The sequence below is a fragment of the Neolamprologus brichardi genome, chromosome 10 (genome assembly GCF_056152115.1).
Source record: "Neolamprologus brichardi isolate AB-2024 chromosome 10, ASM5615211v1, whole genome shotgun sequence".
NCBI lineage: Eukaryota > Metazoa > Chordata > Actinopteri > Cichliformes > Cichlidae > Neolamprologus > Neolamprologus brichardi.
This window is the reverse complement of record NC_142113.1, coordinates 21,939,203-21,961,566: the sequence shown is the minus strand read 5'-3', so window position 1 is coordinate 21,961,566 and position 22,364 is coordinate 21,939,203. Positions and strand designations below refer to the sequence as shown.

Genomic DNA, 22,364 nt, shown 5'->3' with positions numbered 1-22,364 from the left:
AATTAGAATTAGCACTGAAATAAAAAAGTAATGGCATCATTTTCTCAGTGGTAGGGTGGACACAACAGTTAAGGAATATGCCTGAAAATGCAGTTTTGCTTACAGCAAGGTTGGTTAAAAGTGGACAGATGAGCTCCAAAGGAAAATAAAAGGCTGCTGAAGGCATTAGGTCATAAATCAATCAATCAACCAATCAATAAAATACAAAAATGATTTGGACTTTCTGAGATTCAGCAGACTACTTCATTCTCACCCAGACTTCTTATACACAAGTCCCTCTTTGGTTCTGCAACACTTTCACCATGCAGTAACTGAATTCTGTATAATGGTCATGTATAGTGCTGACTACTTTTGTCCCCATGACATAAAATTTTGATTGAAAAAAAAGAAAGAAAAAAAGATCTCTCTTTGTAAAACTTCCCCAGAAACAGAAAAGTGACAATCCAAGCCTTGGAATGTCTGTCTGGAAACTTTGCAAATGCAAAACTAGCGCAGCATGCATAAATGCATTAATTTACACGAACTGTAAACCAAAAACCTTTCACCCCCTAATTCCATCACCTCTCTGTGCGAGGATATGTCCATGGCACTGAAAAAGGAACTTGGGAGGGAAAACATAGGGAGGCGCTGTTGTTCATTTTACAAAGCAAATGCTGAAGGCTCACACAATTTTTCAAATCAAATGTGTTTTTTATTTCTTTTTTCGCAAGCGTTTATCTGAATTTTGAATGTAGGTATTTGGACTTTGGATTTCAATTTGTAAAACAGTTCTAAAGTGGAAGCTGCAAATATGTTGCACGACAGTAACGCACTATGGTAAAATAAACGTGTCCTGTAATGATGTATTTAAACTAAATGCCATGCAAATGGATTCAAGCTGCGGGTCAAATTACAGCATTGTGCTCTCGTTATAATAATGGCACAGCGATGGATGGAACATTTCTTCCTCTATGCACTGTAAGCGGCTGGGAAATCTTAAAAAAATAGATTTTTCATTGCAGCTCCTTAACCTACGACAGCACCAGTTTCCCCACATTTGCATACAGCGGTGCTAGTATTACAAATGGCATAGGTTAATATAGCAAACTTTAGTGTGCTGTATATTCAAATAGGGACAAATGATTTTTGCTCACATGCGGGGTTTACTTACACAGATGCCTGTGTTTGCATGCGGGTACATGTAGGAGAGAAGGGGCAACACTGAAGACACCACCCAACTCTGTAGGGGAAGGGAGGCGGTACAAGTGTATGCGAAGGAGAGTGAGGAGAGTGTATGTTAGTGTGTGTGTGCTGAGGGAGGGGGGAAGGGGCTGAGGGAGAGAGAGAGAGAGAGAGAGAGAAAGAGAGAGAGAGAGAGATGCTCGTTTCAGTACCGCGGACAGTTCCCGGCAATGCAGCCAACAGTGGTTCGGTCCTTTCTACTGCTTTAAAGAAAGAAAAAGAAATCCAAACGGAGGTTTTAACACCTCTTCAGGACATAAAAAAAGAAAAGAAAAAGAGTCGTATATGGGTTTTATTGTGTTTTTTTAATGAATAGGAGGGTACTTTAAATCAGCGCGCACCAGGCGACATGTCTGGATGTTGTGACAAGCTACAGACAAAATGATTAGAGGACTGTGTTTGCAATCTCTGCGAGGTTTCTCGTCACTGAAAGGCTTTTTTCCTCCACCTGTCAGTCTCTACAACCTTCAAAATCGTCTGCTCTTGAAAGGAAGTTAAAGAAAAAAAAAACCCAACAAAACAAAAAGAGAAAAGTGACAGCGTCGCATTTGCACCTTTTTCATTTCGGGCTAGATTCTAAAATAAGTTGTTCGACTTTTTTTCTGGTTACGTGCGTTTATGGAAAAGGACATATTTCTATTGGATGTTACTTTCAAAAACTAAAAAGGCAAGCAAGGCAAGTGCTTTCCCCCCCTCCATCCGGTCAAATAGCCTTCTTCCAGCACTCACTGGTTTTCCATGTAGGCTAATGCTCTTTTCCCAGAGGCGAAGGGAGTCCCACAACCACTAATGCAGTCAGCTTTTTGATGCGCCAGAATACACTCATCCTCTCTTACAACGACGATTCTTTACTCCATTCAAGTTGCTCATTTCAGTTTTGCTTATTCGAGACTACGAAGTGACATCTCCCTCTCCATTTTCGACAACTGTTAAAGACTGGTAGGTGATAATGGCAATGCAGCCATGAAAAATGCTCATTCGGATCGCTGTGAGATGAAGTTGGAGGTCCTGCGTCAAAATAACAGGGGGCACAGCTCGGGCAACTTTTGACACCGACCCATCGCTTTTTTCTTTCTTTCCTTCTTTTTTGAGACTTGTGGTTGAAGGAGGTGTGTAGCCTGCTTGGAGCTGTTCATGACGGAAACGATGGCGCTGAGTCTAAACTGCAGGACTAATCCCAAAGAGCAGGCATCAGTTCAGAACAGTTTCCCAGATGTTGTTGAATTAAACGTCGGGGGACAGGTTTATTACACGCGTCACTCAACTTTGGTGAGCACCCCGAATTCGCTGCTCGGTAAGCTATTTTCTTCTAAAAAAGACGCATCTAACGACTTAGCAAGAGACCCCAAGGGTCGATATTTCATTGACAGAGATGGCTTTTTATTCCGGTACGTGTTGGACTACCTCCGGGATAAGCAAGTTGTCCTCCCGGACCACTTCCCGGAAAAAGGGAGGCTCAGAAAAGAGGCTGAATACTTCCAGCTGCCCGACCTGGTGAAGCTGCTCACCCCTGAGGATATCAAGCAAAGCCCGGACGACTACTTCCACAGCGACTATGAAGATGGGTCCCAGGGTAGCGACCACCGGCAGTGCCCGCCACCCTCTCTCGTTCCCGCGGACAGAAAGAGCGGGTTCATTACTGTGGGGTATCGAGGGTCGTGTACCATGGGCCGTGAGAGTCAGAGTGACGCCAAGTTCAGGAGGGTACCTCGGATACTAATATGCGGGAGGGTAGCCCTTGCCAAAGAAGTGTTTGGGGAGACGCTGAACGAGAGCAGGGACCCGGACAGGACCCCGGATCGGTACACCTCCCGGTTTTACCTCAAGTTCAAGCACCTGGAGAGAGCTTTTGACATGCTGTCGGAGTGTGGTTTCCAAATGGTGGCCTGCAACTCGTCAGTCACAGCTTCGTTCGTCAACCAGCACACAGAGGACAAGATCTGGTCCAGCTACACAGAATACGTTTTCTACCGTAAGTCACAGTGGTGCTTTAGTGAACGAAAGGTCACCGTTTGCAGGCGTGCACGCACACGCAAACTTGGAACGCCGCTAGAAGGCGCACATGGGTTGTCAGCTGGCGTGAGGGGAATATCTGGCTGTGGGGATGGGTGGGCCTTCCTAGCTGTGGACTCTTTTGAGTGGTGTGAGCGTGCCAGTCACTTTATAGTGGGTGGTGAGATCCGATTGTCTGTGTGGCAGTGCTCTTACACCTGACTTCTGCCAGCAGATTTGCTCGTTGACCAGCAGCCTGGAAGATTTCCATGATAAAGAACCATGATATATAAATTCCTTGCATGGATTCCACATTTCTGTGCCCTATAGGTAGCCTGGATCTTCTTCTTTAAATGCAAGCACAGCTGCAGAGTCAGGTTTGCATTCTCAGTTGAAGTCTGAAGTTTTGTGGAGCGAAACCCATTAGAGATCATTTCCTGTAATTGAGGTTAAGCAAAGGTTTTCCACTTCTCCCTGGAAGCAGTGAAACCTTTGCAGCTAACACATGATTGACAGGCTAGTCTGTGTTCCGATTCTGGCGTGTTCAAATCTATTACAGCATGCTGCAGCCTTCAGTGGGCTCTTATATTTCAAACGATTTAACCAGATTTTAAACATTTCACAACCATCTGAGCCAAGGCAGTTGTGAGAGCAGTGATTCATCAATGCTTGCCATTTCTTATCATGGTACAATTTGCTATTCCACCTCCTCTCTGCTTTTATCCAGCCCATCTTTTCAACTTCTCGCATTCCCTCATAGCTTTTGCTACTGCTTTCCTTCCATTTTGCCATCTTTGCTGCTCAGTAGCTGCTGGCAGAGTGGTAGTAAAGAAGATGTCATCATAACTGTTATACTGGCTCTCATAAGATTTTACGAGGCAACAAAAACATCCATATTTTTTAATCTGAGAGTATATAATTGATAACAAATGTCATACTGATACTGTGGATGTGCTTAAGTTTTCAGTACCTGACTACTTAGATGACAAAGCTTTTGACACACAACCCCTGAAATGGTAGCAGGGGGGCATTTTTAAGAAACCGAGAACAATTCTGGAAATAAAAAGGCCTCAGATTTGATTTGACATATTCTAAGATAAAACCAAGTCACTCAACTACCTCACTGCATTTGATCAGGAATTATATTATAGCATTATGAGTACATGTAAAGACTATGGGATCCTATACTGCTCATAGTTACCATCCCGTTCAGTTTCTTAATGTGGAAACAGTGTTTGGTTCATAGGTTTTTTGGAAAATGGCACATTTTTCTTTACATTTTGCCTCTGTACACCTATACAGAGTGTTTTAAATAAAAAATCAGTTTGTTGGTTATTGGATGGATATTTCAAAGAAATAGTCCTGCAGTCATGCACTTTAGTTGTCTTCTGTGGTCTTTCTATGTACCAGATTGTTGATTTTTCCACTCTTAAAGTTTTTCCTATCTCCCTCATAGCTCTATTTGGGGTTTCCAGTTTAATGATGGCCTCCTTTATTTGCACGGACATCTCTGCGGACCTCATCTTGAGATGTCAGAGAAAAGCTGAAACTACAAATTACAAGTTCAACGCTTGGAATCAACTCAACATGTTTTATATGCATAATTTGCCATGGAATAATAAGGGAAGAGACCTCATTTGGCCATAAAACGTCTTGTCATTCAATTCAGATTACTTCTGAGCCTCTGAAAAGGACTATGTATAAAAATGGCTGCAAGTCCTAAAAAATGATTGCACTTCTTTTATGAAACTTTTTTGAGTTAAAGCTGAAAGTCTGCAGTTCAATCACATCTTGGCTATTTCAATTAAAACTGTGCTGGTCTATATGTGCAACTGTCCAAAAACTAATGGACAGAACTGAATGTATCAACAGTTTTATATTAAATTTAAGTCTTGTCACATAAGCAAGGTACAGAGGACAGCATCGTGAATATAGATGCAAATAAAACATTTTAAAGCTGACAGCAGTGTTGTGCCAGATTTCGTCACGTGAAAAAATAAAGGAGAATATGTTTCAGTGTTGTTAAAAAAAGGTTACAGTTCTAAAAAATAAGAGTTGTGACCCTGACTTATCTCCCAGGTAACACTCGTAATGCTGCAATCTCTCGGTTTAGTATTTTGTGAATACGTGTTCATTTTGCCGATAATTACATTATATTCTATGCAGACTTCTGACTGGCATCCTTTTTATCCCAGCAGAAAAAGAAAACAGTGCAAATCAGCTTGTCTTTTGCAGTTTTTAGCAGCAGCCATGTTCTAAATTCCTATTCCATCCTCATTCCCAAGACATTTGTAATTACATAGCAGACTGTTCTCCTACTTTAAAAAACTGCAATAAAGCATTGGACACTGTTTTATATTCATACGATTTTGTATTTCAAAAGGTAGGCATCTAACCCAGTTTTTTTAGCACCACTGGCTTTGTTGTCTCATCTCAATGCCCAATCCTCCAGATGTTTGGCAAGCGAAAAGAGTTCTGAGCTAATCTGCACACATTTTTACATTTAACATTACATTCTAAAACGCTTATTTTTTAAACATATTCATACAATGAAATAAGGCCTTTATTAAATATTACAATAATCTTTTTTTGTGCATCGACAAACTTGTCATTGCCCCCAAACTTATGGACCTGACTGTTTTGCCTTTGTCCACAACTATGGAGAATTTTAAATCAAACATTCAAGGTGTGATTGAAATGCAGACTTTCATAATTTAATTCAAGGGGTTTAACTAAAGTTTTGTTTTTAGTGTTTAGGATTTATAGTAATTGGTACACACAGTCCAACATTTTCAGAGGCTCGAAAGTAACTGGACAAACTAACATCTTTCAGACATTTTTAAATGAGTGCCTGATGTTTAGAATCCAGGGACATAACAAGATACTGTGTTTTGTCCCTTGAGATGCTCTGCTAGGGCTTTACCATCAGCTGAGACTTGTTTGTGGGTCTTTGCACTTGGTTTTGTATTTACTAACTGAGAAACATGCTTTAATGGGTTGAGATCAGGTGACTGACTTGGCCATTGCATTGAGAAACCCTTGGGTTGCTTTTACAGTATGCATTGGGTCATTATCCATTTGTACTGCAAAGTGCAAAGGACAGTATAGCACCGTACACTTCACAATTCATCCTTCTATTTGTATGAGGAGTCACTTTATCAACAAACACTAATGGCAGCCTGTTTGACATGAGCTTTCTTTCCTTTTAGTTTTTTCTCCTCACATAATTCATTCGGCTATTTTTAATCTTGTCTGATCTTGTAGGTTGTTTTAGATATTCTCAACAAAGTCTAATCTGGCCTTTCTGTTATCCATTCTTTTAAAAGAGAATCAAATTGTTGATTTGCCCCCCCTCTGTGAAAGGTTTATTTGGGGCTTTCAGCCTAACAAATATTGTCCCCTCTTGTGTACGTGTGTCCTCACGTCACACACATAAAACTGCTTGTCATTCAATTCTAGTATCTTCTGCGTGTTGTGTCACTTGTTGATTAATTTGGAATGGTAAGTGGACTGGTTCTTATGTAGCACTTTTCTACTTTGCTTGAGCACTCAAAACGCTTTATGTAACTTACCCCATCCATAACAGCTTCTGCTGAAGTGCTTTCTATCTAACAGTCGCAAACATTCATACTCCTATGGATGCATCAGAGAACATCTTGTGGTTAGTATCTTGCCCAGGGATATTTGGCATGCACACTGGAACAGCCAGGGATGAAACCATCAACCTTCTGATTAGTAGAGGACCTGCTCTACCTCCTGAGCTACAGTCACCTCAGAATCTAGTATAGTGGTGTAGAAAATTATATATTTGAAAAAAATAAATAAATGAAAAAGGAAAAAACAAGCAAACTGATGGACCTAACTGCATTTTTTTCCACCTCTGGGATGAGGGCCAGAGCCCCTGGTTTCAAAAGACACAGAGTCATGCATTCATCAGCGGCCTTGGGGAAAACCAGTGCTAATCACATCAGCCAAATGAACATGTGGTCCCAGAGCAAACTGGAGTAATTAAAAAAACAAAACAAAAACAAAAGAAAACAAATGAACAATCAAACATAAAAACGATTTGCAGAACTGTGTCCAGAGCTCTGCATTAAATGCCGACATAAAGCACAATGACTCGAAGGCTCTTGGCTCTCATAACCTTCAGAAGTAGCACTAACAAGCTAAATAAAGTGGTGTTGAGGGCTGCTCAGATGAACACACACACACACACACACACACACACACACACACACACACACACACACACACACACACACACACACACACACACACACACATCACTCACATTGCTTATACAATATCTGTGTTGCTGCCTTTCCTTGCTTACTGACAAACAACAAATGCTTCCTGGCTTTGTTGACAAATGTTCAGCTTGTTAGAGGCCACATGCTCAAAGGAGAGTTCACAAACAGTGGCAGATGTGCTTTGGCCTGTACTTCACTTCACAGTAGATATGCACACAGGTAAGCATTACGGAGCTTGTATAATGCTGTGGAATCACTGCAGTCACTGACAGTCCCATGCTTATCTGCCTGTCACATTTTTGGCTCGCTCATCAGCCCCCCTGTCTCCCCCGCCCCTACTACGCATGCACACACACACACACACACACACACACACACACACTCTCCTTCATTGTCTGTCTTCTGTCTCTTTTCTTTTCATGTCACCTCATTTTGCTCTAGTCAGTCATACCCAACTCTTCTCTCTTGTCTCGGTTCCCACTGTCCCTCTCCTCAGCTTCATTTTGCTACATGCGCCGCAGGGGTAAGGAGCGCTGTGGCGGCACCAGTTGCCTTTATATGCCTCACTGAAGCGTCACGCCTTCTGTCTTGCTTCTTATTCACATCTTTGTCTGTGTGACTTTGTAATTGTTTATTTTATCTCCAGATTTCTCATTCCTCATTTGAGGTATTCTATCAGCCTTTTTAGTGTACACTACCGTTCAGCCTGTTAAGTTATGTGTGCCTACTTTTGCTTACTTGTCATCTTAGGCTGTTTATTTTTTAGGAAAGATTTTACTTGTTTCACCTTAGTAATGACCCCTGCGCTGAGCAAATTCCATAAAAAAAGATTTTTCCCACAGTGTTCTGGAAAAGAAAAAAACAAAAACAAACGTCTGCTGTGTATTTAGCCCTTCCTTTAACCTCACTTAACATCTTTTGGATGAATGGCATCATCAGCTGCAGGTCTTACCAATTTCACTGCCTTACTAATGCTTATGTGGCTGAATGGCCCAAATCTCTGCAGCTAGGTTCCAAAATGTTGTTAAGAGTATTCCCTGAAAAGTGGAAGTTGTTACGGCATAACACGGAGGCCTGTTGTTTTGTGATGAGCTCTGCAAAAAGCGCATTTGCTGTCGGTGCAATGTTCAGTTGTTTAAAGAGCTTTGGCCATGTAGGCAATCTACCTGACACATCTATGTTACCATTACCAGCTGTGAATCATTTCCCTTAGGCCTCCCAGTGGGTGGTGTACCAAAGCACCCTACAATTAGCTAGCTAGTGTTACCAAAAACCTAATTGCTTGTTTTAGTCAAATGAGTATCTTCAGGGAAAGCAGGCTAAACAAGACAATGCTGTGTCAAGTTTTTTTCCTCCGTTTTTTCCATGGATAAATCTTTGCACAGAAACAGTCTTGATTGTCAGCTATCTTGTTATTTTATATTTAGAACACACACAGAGGATTTAAAAAACCCCACACACAACAGAAATGACTGATCTTTAGACACATTTGGACAAACACTTGATCATGAAATCCGGTCTTTTAATGAAGCGTTTTAATAAAGGTTTTTGTCTAAAAGCCCTGACGTCCGAAACTAATATGTTCCCCTTTAGGAAAGATATGAGATACATTTTGCATATTTGTTCACAGACAGCAGCTCTAACTTGTAAATTTCCATCAGATAAGCAGCAAAGCTGTCCTGAGCCATAACATTTACACCACCATACTTTAGGCCAAACAGAGCATTTCAGCATCTCCTGCACCAAACTGTACCAAAGTCTACTGTTACTTTGGCAAGAAAAAATAATTGTGCTGCTAAGATAGCTCAGACAGTAGATAGATACAGTGTGACACCAAAAATTACTAAAGTTATGTGCAGATCCTGTGATGGCGTTTTAGGGTTCTTGGAGACGTCTTTCTGCATCCTCGTCTTCCTGAGTTGAATTTGTTGGTGCTGAATGTAATGGCAGTTGCTTGAAATCTACACCACTTGTACTTGATTTCCCTAAAGGTAACATAATTAATTCAAAATATTTCAAGAGCTCTTTGGATCCTGGCATCATGACACCACATACTGGAATCTCAAACAGATTAATTAAGACATATTTCACCTGCCACTTCATAAACTGGTTCATATCATCGACAGTTTAAAACTCCATCCACCCAATCATGCATCCATGCATCCAACCATTTTCTTCTTCTTATCCTGATCTAGATGTGCAGTTTCCCTGAGACCATCCTTTTGTGTATTTAAATCATGGCTATAAGTAGAAAAAGTGAATTGTATGAGTATGTCATTTGTATTAATCTGCACTATTTAAAAAATGATTGGATATTTGTCCTGTAAAAACATGTTAAGGAAGCAAATCTATCGGCTGTACTTTTTAAGTGACTCCAGATGCTTTGCTTAGGGGCACTGCAACAGTGGATGAAAAGGTAACTTACCTTCTATTCCCAACATTGTCAGCCTTCACTCAGGGAAATTGTATTTTCTTGCCATAAGCTGAACCTCCTTTATCTCTTCCAATCCTCCGTTTGCTTGTTATCCATCACCCTGTATCCTCTTCTCATCTAATTGTACCTATCAATCTCTTTCTGTTTCAGGCTATTCAAATTCTGAATAGTCTCTGAAGCCTTACAATGCAAAGTGTATTTAGCAATTTGTTGCATGGCTGAAGTGACTGATAATCATCTCTTGTGACAGTTACTTCAGTGAATTGCTAACGTTGACCACAGCAGAACCTTCAAGCAAAACAACATCTACCATGTGGCAAAAAAAAGAAATATTTAAAGTCTTCAGAAAAAAATGATTTTGTTGGATCAGGATGTTTTTCCATCGAGGCTTTATTTTTACCTCCGCAGAACATGCCAGTGAGTGAATTATGTGTCATCACAAATGGCCACTTTCATGCGACCATGTATGCTGGCGTGTGACACACTATGCCATTAGCTTTTTACGCACAGACGAGTAACTCCTTGTGTGGCAAATGTGATTTGGCAGGTGGCAGCAATTACGGTGTCTGTGCTTGCGTGTGTGTATGTGATAATGCGTGACCCATGTTGCACTACCTGAGGCATTCGCACACCCGTTGAGCCGCCAGCTAAAACCACCTGCACTCTACCACTCTAACATACACGGAAAGACACACTCATCGCCATGTGAAACTACATCATGCTAATCCTGCAAGCTTCTCCCAGACCAGTCAGTGATGACATTAGCAGCAGCGGCCCCCGTGCTGCAGGCCTGTAGGAAGTGATTAGCTGAGGAGCAGACAGGCCATGACAGCTCTGAGGAGAGTCTTGATAGAGACAGCTGCTACCCTGGCCTCAGCACCACAGGGGAGTCCACCACCACACACCTCAAGTTTGCGTTATTTAGAGTGAGACAGAATAGGAGAGGAAGCAGGTGGGGAGTACAGTTCAGTGCCTGAAAAAAGGGACAAATACAGATACGGACACTTTTCTTTTCTTCTTACAAATATTTCTGTTTGTATAACTGCTGCTGATACTGCTTGCTCTCGGTCGCTCTCTCTACATACATCTTTATTACTTCAGAAAATAGCTGGTTTGACCATTTTCACAGGAATGTTTTTATGTTTCTTAAGCTGCTTATCAGTGACCTATGAATCATACAAAACATAAAAGACATAAAAAGGCACCAAGCTCAATGGATGAATAACAGACTTAGAAAAGAACCAGCGTTGAGCACTTTGTTACTAGCAGCTTGTTGCAAACACACAAAATTTGCTCCAGTTTTTTTTCTCTTTTGTCGAATCTACAAAAATGCCAAAGATAATACAGTTTGACAGGCATAAAATACCAATAAGCTGATTCCCAAAGTGCTATTAGCCAAGAACTTGACATATCTCAGCATGCACGGTGGGCAGAGTATCCTTAATGAGCTTCTGGAAACGGGACTATTGCAGGTCAAAAAGAAAAAGCTGCAGAAATAAAAACAAGCAAAGCAAAATATCATGTCTTTAGGAAATTGTAAAATAGGGAAAAAAATCTGACAAAGGACCGGGGAGATGCACCTGGTCATCTATACTGTTTGCTGAAATCTTATTGTGAAGCTGGCTTCAAGAAACCATTCTTAATATGAAGGGAAGCAGGGAGAAAAGAGTGAAGTATGCTAAATTACACAAGAATGGGACTGAAAATCAGTGGCAACAGGTCAACTGTTTAAAGTCGAATGTTCAAATTCTCATCAATATGTACAGAGCATGTCACAGGAGAGGTACAACAGTGAGTGTCAACATTCATCGGTAAAACAAGGTAGAGGCTCTATCATGGTTTTGGGCTGTATCTCAGCCAGTGGTGTTGGGAATCTTGTCAAAACTGATGGATATGGAGTTTGATCCACCTTGCAATACCATCTGGAAAGTTAGACTTGTAAGTCTCAGTTTTTGATAATGAATTTCAACATATCTTTGCATGTTTTAATAAATTGCTCTAACTATTTCCCATTATCTTAGCAAGATATAAAGAAAAGGGGGTTTCTCAAGGCTCAGTATATGTAGACAGACCTGGGAACTGGCTATTCTAACTGCTACAGCTGTGTGTGTTTTTTTCTTTTTTAAAGCTGTCTCAGTTAAAACCACAATAGAGCTCTAAGAGGGAGAGAAGGAAAAAAATGATAAGATAAGAAAGAAAAGAGTTACTTAAAGGTAAACTCTAAAAGTAGTGTAGGGCAAACAAAAAATGAACTAAATTTTCACTTTTGAAATAGAGTTTACTCACCTTTTCTAATTAATTTGGCACATATAAAAGCAAGCGGCCAACAAGGAAACAAGGAAAGGCCAAGTAGGTCATATAGAAAGAAGTACTTGTTTGCGTAGCCTCATTTTGAACTTCTCCCTTAGATGTTTGGTGTAGCTAGAGTAACTTTCCATGATCCCCTCCCACTGGAGAATATGGGGAATTACCAAGCTCAGAGACAAAGAAAGAGGAAGAAATACACAAACAAAACAAAGTAACAGTGGAGCATCAACAACAAGCTTTCCTAAGTCCTCGGTGACTCCCTACTCTCTTAGCCGTCTATCAGTCCATTTTCTTTTCCTCTGTGACTCCTGGCACTCTATTCTCTCTGCGGCGGTGGCACAGCTGATATAATGCTGATGCTCTTTCCCCGTTGTGTTGAAATAAGTGCACTGTGGTGCGACGAGGTGTGGAGCGTTGCCATAATGACAGAAACTGCAGCTGGAGAGCCTCTTCACAAACTCAACCCACCAGCTGGCTCGTGCATTGCATCAATGCTTTAATAACCCTGCTATGTGCCATTCCAGATTGGCTGTAAATGCAATGTAAAGGGTATACAGCAAGTATAAAACAGCAAAAGTAAGAGGGAGTCCATGACTATGGTTATGTGAAGCTTAGTTTGGATCTTCTTTTGCTGCTGGTTCGGTCAGTATTGTTTGGAGAGAGATAAAACTAACAGCTTTAGAATCGGCGCAAAAAGGGGGTAAACACAAAGCGCGGACCCGCCGAAACATCAGAATCAGCGAGCTGTCGGCTTTCAGCCCCAACCGTGCCCGTGCCGTCGGGTGAGAAAGGCGACATCTCACTGATTCTGATCTGCAGATCTGTGCTTTTGTTTACGTCTTTGTGCAGAAGCCGTGTACCTGCTCTCATTTACTGTTTTAAATGTTTGGTGGTTGTCAAAATTTTGTGACGTTCCACCTGAGATTCTGGGATTTTAGGCAAAATACATTTATATAAAAAAATCGATTCAGGATTTTAATGAATCGATATCACGTTATCCAAGCCAGAATCGATTTTAATCAATGAATCGATTATTAAAACCCACCCCTATTTTCTAGCTAGGCAGCAAACCATCCACTACAGCTGTTTCTGCCTCTGAAAGCAGACCAACAGTTGCGATCCTCATCTTTGAGGATGCTGACGAGCTGCCAGTTCAGTCAGTCTAGAAGTATTCAGTGTTCTGCAAGTTCAACTAAAACAGGTGCTATGATTGATATGAATACACCGATTGCAGCTTCATGGCTAGGAAATGTGCATCTGTTGGTGACTGTGGATAGAAGAAGTATAAGGATACAATGAGATGGATGCTAATCTCTGAAACTGCTCTTAGTGGATCATGTTTGTCATTAAATGATAGTTTTATTCTTACACTTCCCTCTAATCCCCCCCTTTGAGGATTCCCTTTAAGTTGTTGTTTTGAAACAGTCATGTTATTGATCTTGTCAATTTGTTGTCTTTAAGTTCCTTGAAGTTTCAAAAACGTAAAGAAGTTTCTTTATTCAGAGAAAACCTCAAGAATCAGACGATCCCATTTGAGCAAGCATTTGGCTACGGTGGGAAGGAAAAACCCCCTTTAACAGGAAGAAACCTCTAAGCAGAACGAGGCACAGAAAGGGATGTGAGAAAGGGGGCAGCCATCTGCTGTAACTAGTTGGGAGTGATGGAAGTGAGACAAAAGACGCACTGTGGAAAAAAGCCAAAGATTAATGATAACTAATGATTAAAAGCAGAGTTGTGTAATAACACACAGTGGTGAAAAAAGGTGAGTGAAGTAGAAACACTCAGTGCATCCTAGGAAGCCCATATCAGACAAGATCTAATGCAGGTAATCTGAGCCAGCACTAACTATATGTTTTATTAAAAAGGAAAGTTTCTGGCCTAATCTTAAAACTAAAGAGGGTGTCTATCTCCTAAATACAGACTTGAAGCTGGTTCTACATAGGAGGCATCTAGAAGGCTGCAGACTCTGCTTCTCATTCTACTTTTAAATATCCTTGGAACCACAAGTAAGCTATCAGTCTAAGAGCAAAGAGCTCTACTTGTGTGATATGGTACAATGAGGTCTTTAAGATGGGGCCTGATTACTATTGATTAATTATTGATGGATTAAAACAAACATTTACCTTCATAAGTTGGAGTTAAATGAAGGGGGTTGTAATGTGGCACTTTCTGAGTCCCGTCCAAGGTGCTTCATCTTTTTAATTCATCAGTACCTGCATTCAGCTCCATCGGGAAGAAAACTTCACAAAGAAACCTCACAGTTTGATCATGTTTGGAACCATTTCTTATTCTGTTGTGCCTCATTAGAATCACACATTGTCGCTCACACAGCAGTGGTCCACATCCCGTTTGAGCATATGGTCATACCCTTGTAATTTCATTCCTCGGTGCTTTATATCTTCCTGGGGGCAGAATGACAGTGCCATTTCATTTAGAAGCAGCAATGAAGTCTTTATGTGTATTAAGATAGCTAGAGGCACTGGTGTAGTAACTCCAGAGGAAATTATCTCTGGCAGAAATTGTAAAGGTAACTTGTGATACCAGCCGAATGTGTCTTGGTCTTAGAAAAGGCTTTGTTTCAAATTTCCTTCCTTTACCACTGAGAGAAAAGATGCAAATAATTGTCAAATGTCCTTATCCTGAATGTGCTAGAGCCCAAAAGAGGAGAAATAATTAATCTCAAGCCATTACAGTGACATCTTAAACAGATACCTGAAACCATAAGTCATGGAGCTTCCAGAGAAGAGTGTCTGGGTAATTTTACAGTTGTGAATGTCTTAAAGGAGTATATTCTATATTTAAGCAGTTAAACACTTTTAGCAGGCAGTACCACTGTTAAGGATTATTCCAAACTTCTACACTGTGTCTCATTAGTAATCCCTCTTTGTCATGTCAGGGTACTCAGCTGCTTGCTAGAGCATACTGTCATCGCCATTTCATTCCTAAGTATCTGTGAAGCTCCCTGTCCATTAAAACACACACACATGCTGTAAGCATATGCATGGCATGCATGCACACATGATCCCTCCTCCCCTCACACACGCTCGAAGGTTAACTTTATATAAACAGCTCACAGATGAAAAATGGCTCTCATTAGAGAAAAGATTATAAATCGGACCGCTCACTTAAACACACTTAGTGTATCAACAGATACCGGCAATCTTTTCACTGTTGTGTGGCGTACCTACTGCCTATTAATTTCAGCCAGAATGAATTTTGCGCAATGCTTCATTACAAAGTAACGCCTACCATGCACACAAATTATTAGACATACCATGCTGAACGTTAAGCCACCTCATCGCCTCAACATTTCTGCTGTAATCTGTTTTCTTTGCTTTCATCTGTAGCTCCCTTTTAAGACTGAGGGGGATTTACAGGGTAAATATATCACACTGAGATCAGAGTTCATACCTGAACACAGTTGCACCTCTCTCTCTTCTCTAGAAAGCAGAATTTTCAGCTTGTTTACATGCACATGCCTTCATAGGCTGCAGCCTATTTGTCTCATCTGTGTGGGACCTAACTAGAACTACCACAGGAATCCTCTGTGGTAGTTCTAGTTATATTTTTATGCTAAATATAACTTGTTAAGATCATTTTGACATGTTCCATATATTATTGTGTTATAATATTATTATTATCCATACTATTTTATTAAGGATTTTTATATCAGTGGCATCTAATTAAAAAAAAAGCATCCACAAATTAATGAACATAAAAAAAAAATAAAACAAGCACCCATCGCGCCTTTTGAGTGAGGCGATGCTGAACAATAGGCTATGGGCTAATTGATAAATAAAATAATAATACGTCGTTCAAGTGGAACAGCGAAGTGCAATTACGAAAGCCAAGGGGTTGTCACATGATTCGGAAGGCATTGTGGGTATTGTGGGCTCGGCCAATCAGAGCCAGTGGATTTTGTAACATGGGCATTTTGCCGTAACACGGGCAGAAATATTGCCGTTCAGTGCCTTCGTAACTTGAATTTTTCGTTTAACGGGGTATTCGTAAGTCGGGCTTCCACTGTATATGTGTGAATAAAAACAGAAAGACCACTGAATAATCACTTCTTGGGTTTTTGGTTAGCTTTGCCTGATCAAAGTCCAGTGAAAATGAACAGGTGTTTTTCGACTGATAACTAGGAGGATTTTTAGAAAACCAAAGCGTCCACTGTAATCCCATCTAGCCCACAGTCTTGTTTACTATTCATGCTATAATGAATTACTGAGAGCTGTTCACAGTAGACTGCCCAGTCCGTGGCAGCCCAAAACAGGTCCCTGGCTGTTTGTTTGAAAAAGTAATGGTTTGCTACTGAGAGCCCTATGTACACATACAACCTGTATAATGGTCTCCTAACCGCACAAGCCAGTATTACCTGTGTGTAGAAGATGATTTGCTGGCTGTGAACCTGTGTGATTATGGTCTGCAGACAGGAGGTCTGTTGATAAATTGGTTTTGTGGGACAACAGCAACCGCATCAAAGTGTAAACATCCCGCAGCACATATGCACAAATGCATGCAAGTACACACTCGCACAGACTGTATAGATAAGATCAGACAGCATTCTGGCCCAGAGACACATTGTTTACTACTAGATTAACCTGGCCAAAGCTTTAGAGGGATTAGTAAGCAGTGTGCGCCTTTACAAAAGTCAACACAACCAAGGCACCAACGCTAACAAAAGTCCAATCTGCAGACCTGTCTTTGTGTCTGCATGCAAGTGCCAGCCATGCCAGGGACTGATATGATCTCAGGAGTGCAGCAGGCTCATTTGTACATGAACGTGCTTGTGTGTGCTGGGATGAGAAACAAGCAAATGGAGCAAGACAATTATCTACATCCATCACTTCAGAAACTCATTTAGCCAATTAAAACTGTTACAGGCTGACATTTAGGTGCAATGATCCCATTTTAATAATTAAGACTGTCATGCACACACACACAAACACACGCACACACAGAAATACACATACACACGCACACACTAAGCTGTTAAAATGGTAGGATCAGAGCAATAATGTAGTTGTCTCATAATATAATGACATGTCCTTGTTGAAGCGCAAATCTCATTCATCCTGATTAGGAGTGTGTGTGTGTTATATTTTCTTTTGTGTGTGTGTGTGTGTGTGTGTGTGTGTGTGTGTGTGTGTGTGTGTGTGTGTGAGTGAGAGGTGTAACAGGGGACACTAGCCTTTTCAGAGTTCACTCCCCTGTTTTCGTGCGACACTCGAAAACAAATGTCACTCTGCCTTCTGTTATCAGACATCATTCGCCCTTTGCAGACGCTCGTCTTTGTTCTACTTCTTAACTTCACCCAGCCTCACTTCTCTTTCACGGATGAATACACGATGAATACGTGATCAGCTATGCTTTGTTTCTTTTTTTCAGCTAAAAAACATTGTGCGGCTGGAGAGATGTGCCACAATGCGCAAACCAACCAACCAAAATTAGACTCAAAAACAGACAAACGCTAAAGAAAAATATTTATATGAAATTGGCAACCATTAATCCAAAAATGAATATTTAAAATAACTATTCAATTTACTTTTGAACTTACAATCTCTTTAAAAATGTTTTTTTTTATCGTGTGTGTGATTTTGGGTAGTATGCTAGTGTTAATACCTTCTCAAGGCCTTTGGAGGACTTTGCCTTGTTTGGATTTTTGATTTCCAGCTCCTGTTTACTGGTCAGGTGGTTTGTGTTCTCACTGTAACACTTAGGGCATCGTAATTCTGTGCTGTTAAGCACACCACATGGGCCTTCTGGATATTTGTTAATAAAGTTTTCAGTGCAACAGAATATTCTATGTATATTATATAAGCAACTCTTTGGATGATTAAATTACAAAAAAATGCATTTGTAATCAGTTACAGTTACCGAGATGGGATACATCCAAAAATATTCTAATTACCTCTTATAAAAAATGTGTACATTATTTGTCATCTTGTTGCATTGCATGCTTTTGTTCTGCAGGAATACCTTCATTTACATTTGCATACAACGTGGGTTAGCAAAGTTACTATAATGAACTTGAATGCAACACCATGAAGAGGGGGATTCATTCACATTAGCACGGTTCAATTCATTTTGTAGTAAGCACAAAATGTAGCACTGTTTTTGACTAGTTCTTTTCTATTTTCCTTTTTAAAAATTTCAACCACTTTTTGTCTGCCAGTCCAATCTTTTTGCAACCAGTGAACGAGGCCAGGCTGCCGGCACTGTTGTTCCTTGGAATACAATAATGTTTTCCCTTTTCAAATCGGGAAACATTACTGTGCAGCGTAAAGCATTCCGATCTAGACTGTGGTGAAAATGTAGTCCACATTAAAATGCTTACTCATTACATTCAAAACTGCGTAACTAGTAATCTGTGATGTACAGCTACATGCAATGCCCTCCTTCCAAACACTGATAACTTGAACTAAATACATTTTTTAAAAAAGGGAAGCAAAACAGAAAAAGGGACAGCAGAGAAACAAATACATGATGGCTAATCAGAGCACAGCTAACTTTCCAGTAATGGTTTCAGTATATGTCTGCTGCATTACAAAGTTTTCTGTTTTTAGCAGTTTTACAGCTAACGCTATTGAAAACTATCAATGGATGCTTAGATATGGCTCAGTGGCAACACAGAAATATGCTTTGGAATGAAATCTACAAGTGGGCGTTGAGCATATAGGGCACAAGCATATTTTTCTCAGTTTTTTGTTTGTCTTCTCAGGTCTCACCTTCCTCTTCCATATTTCCTGCTGCTTTAAGGATTTGATTCTGAGCCAGTCATGCAGATCAGATAGGTTTCAGTTTTCTCCCGAGCATTTAAAACATTGTGGTGTTGTGGTGAGAGCACAGCCTCCTCTCTTCCGTAAACAATCTGCAACTGCTTGTTTTACTGATTCCAAACATTAGACCTGAAGTGAACAGAGTGATATAGCTGCCAGTGTTGCAGCTGCTGACAGATGTTTCTTTTTTTTTTAAATTCAGGGTTGAGCTTCTGTCTCATTGTGTAGTCATTTCGCTTATTAGCCTTCGTCTCTCTATTTCCCTCCCTGTATTTCCCCCACCCACGATGGGAGTGTTTGGTAGGTGCTTGAGACCTTTGTTGTTTGCTGACTATATTCCCGTTTGTATTTGCCTCTCCTTAGCCCCCTTCATCCTGCAAGAAATGGGTTTAGCTGTGATTTCATCCTTTCTTTCTGGAAGAATTGCTGCCATTTCTTTCTATTCTCTGTCCTTATCATTATTGCTCTTTGCTTCACTTTTTCGTTCCAAGTGCCTGAGGAATAAAATCAGGGGCAGAGAAAACAACAGTCCTGTTGGTCCTTTTCATTCTGCGGTGTTTTATTTTTTGCTCTTCTCCCACCAACTCAAGCTTTTTATTTCCTTGTTTCTTCAGTAGATTCTCAAACCCTTTCTAATGCTTACTACCACCAAAGAAATATAGGTAGAGACAAACAACAACCAACAGGAATGAAAATACAGTAGCCCAGTTACATTAAGGATGAAAAGATGCACTTCTTGGTCTCTTGGTCGCCTCTTACATTAACCACATGTAGCATAAATACTAAAGAAATTTTTTAAAGGTCAGATCAAAAAGGGTGGGTAGGACTGAGTTGGTTGTAAGGGAGGCTGGGTCCATCTTCCTGCTCTCAATTGTGAGCAAGTGTTGCCCAGGTGTGTGAAGAGACAGTCAGCAAAGTTTTTAAGAAATCCATAGGCCTCTTTTGAAACTTTGTTTCAGTTGTTCCTGTTATATTATAGCTTGCATGCACACTAAGACACCGTCCACTGAAAAATTACATGAACACATGAAGTGATCTTACAATATGGTGATGTATAATGTGGTGACCAAACTGTGATCTCCAGGGCTCTATTACCCACAATTAGAGCATACTTCATGACAAAAAAAAACATTTGTCTGTTTCTTCTTGTTTCCTTCCTACAACTTCCCCCAGCTGACGCTCCTACTGAAAGCAATAATACAATCCTGAAAAAAATTGACCCCAGTCTGCCTTTTATCTTTAACTTTTCACATGGCAGAGGCAACAGTGACTTAAATCATGAATTTCTAGTGACGTTTAGATGATTTAGAACTATCTTAAATTCACACAGAAACACACACACTGCTTACAGAACTGGTACGGGACAAGACCCATCTTGCATCTCAACAGATTCATCAGTCTAAATCAGTGCAGTTGAAGCAAACTATGCATGTAGTCCATATGCCCTTTTCCCCACCCATGTCCTTCAGGTCTTCCTGGGTAATCCTGATGTGTTTCCAGGCCAGATGGGGTATTTAATCCCACTATAATTTTTTAGGTCTTCTATCAGGTGGATGTGCGCAGACGCTCACTGTCCAATCATAATGTGGCTTCAGCAGTAACCTCAAGGTGACACTCACATTCACAATTTAGTGTTTCCAATTAACTGCATGTCTTTGGACTGTTGGAGGAAGCCAGAGTACCCAGGGAGAACTCATGCAAACAGGGGGAGAACATGCAAACTCCACACAGAAAGACCCTGGCTTGATGGTAGAATTGAGCCTGATATTCATCTCTGACTGACGCTTGCATTTCGAAGCAGCATTTGCTCCTAGCGCAATGCAACTGAATCTCTGAATATCTGTCTGGACTGTTGAGTTGCACTGTTGTTAATGTAGGCATCATGTTCTGATAGTTAAAAAAAACAAGAAAGTGAAAAAGAAAATAATTCCCGTTATGCTGCACTTTTTAGACGTTTCTGTTGTCACGGTCCCTAAATCCATCCCTAAACTGCTTCAGTTCAACAAACTTTTAATAATGAAAGTTTGATTACTTACAAATCACAAACACAAACAAGGGAGATGGGGAGGAAAACAAACAAAAGAAGACCATGAGCCAGCCACACAATAGAGTCCATCTTCTCCCCTAAACTAATATTAGTAAGATAAACTAATCAAACTAAAAAACTGCCAGTAACTCCCAACTCAGCTCGTAATTCATAAATAGAAACTGGAGAAGCAGCAGAAGGATACCAGTGCTGTTAGAGGTGACGGAGGGACTGAGGCGTCAACTGCTAACTGCATGCTCTGTCTTTTTTGGCTTTATATGTGTAGCACTGAGGCTTCTGCAGCCAATCAGAAGTACGGATAAATTAGAGGAGAGAGCAGGATGAGAGACAAGGAAGATAGAAACACAATGGAAGGGTAATAAATGTCTGTGCACAAGTATTTTAAAGCTTTGCGATGCTAAATCATTATTATTATTTTATTTTTTTTATTAAGTAAAAGTAATGAGAAAAAAAGCAATATTTGATTTCTTTTTAACAATTGGAACTTAATCTCAGTTTTTGGACACGTAAATCATCAAATCATTGATGGAAGCTAAAAGAAAACTGGTAAAATGAATGTTGCTTCATTCAAACCTATAATCAATCTTATAATCATTGCTTTGGAGGCACACATTACAAGTTGAAGATGCAATTGACTAACCAGCAAGGATATAGACACATCTCAGCCTTGATTATAACGTGTATTAAAAGCATCAGGTGGCCTTGGAGCAACTTGGTTTTTTTTTTAAATCTCCCAGTTTTGGTGTTATTTCCCTCTTTTTTCCCCAGTTAACATTTAGCCTTTAGTTGGTTTTCTTCGTGAAGTTTGCTTTTAAATCCAAGTGGTTTTGAACTATTTGCTTTTGTATACCCATCCCTCCCATTCTGTTTCAGTGACAGTGATGTATTTTGGTCCTCCTGCTTACACAGATAGATGTGTCTCATATTGTAACCCTCATTCTTAAGAGGAAATTGTCAGCCTGTGTAATTGCGTGTGTCTCTCTGTAACATAAAGTAAACAGCTGAAAGGAGATCGTGTCTGTCACATTTCTGGCATGTCAGTTTATATTGACTCTCCAGTTTTATGTTCAGCATGTATATTTATCTCAGTAAGGCACCGAATGACCATATATGACATTCAGATATTGAAATCAAGACACTCTTATCCAAAAGTATCGACAAAATGGAGCACATTATGTTTTCTAGACACACATACTGCTGCTGAGACAGCATGTTTTCATAGCTTCAAAGGGCAATACACTGACTCGCTTTCACTTCCTGCAGACTTACTAACATTACTGTAACTACAACTTGTTCGACTCTAGCATTACCTTAATCTTAACTTAACCTTAACC

At 40.3% G+C, this 22,364-nt stretch overlaps 1 protein-coding gene across 1 annotated transcript in view; it reads left to right on the top strand.

Moving 5' to 3' along the window:
- Nucleotides 1-1,387: 1,387 nt before the first annotated feature.
- Nucleotides 1,388-22,364, top strand: part of kctd16b (potassium channel tetramerization domain containing 16b) — an 89,378-nt gene continuing 68,401 nt past the window's right edge. Inside the window, exon 1 of the mRNA XM_006784960.2 lies at nucleotides 1,388-3,193. Coding sequence (XP_006785023.1) covers nucleotides 2,356-3,193 — 838 coding nt within the window. The 5' untranslated portion in view covers nucleotides 1,388-2,355. The remainder of the gene's footprint in view (nucleotides 3,194-22,364) is intronic.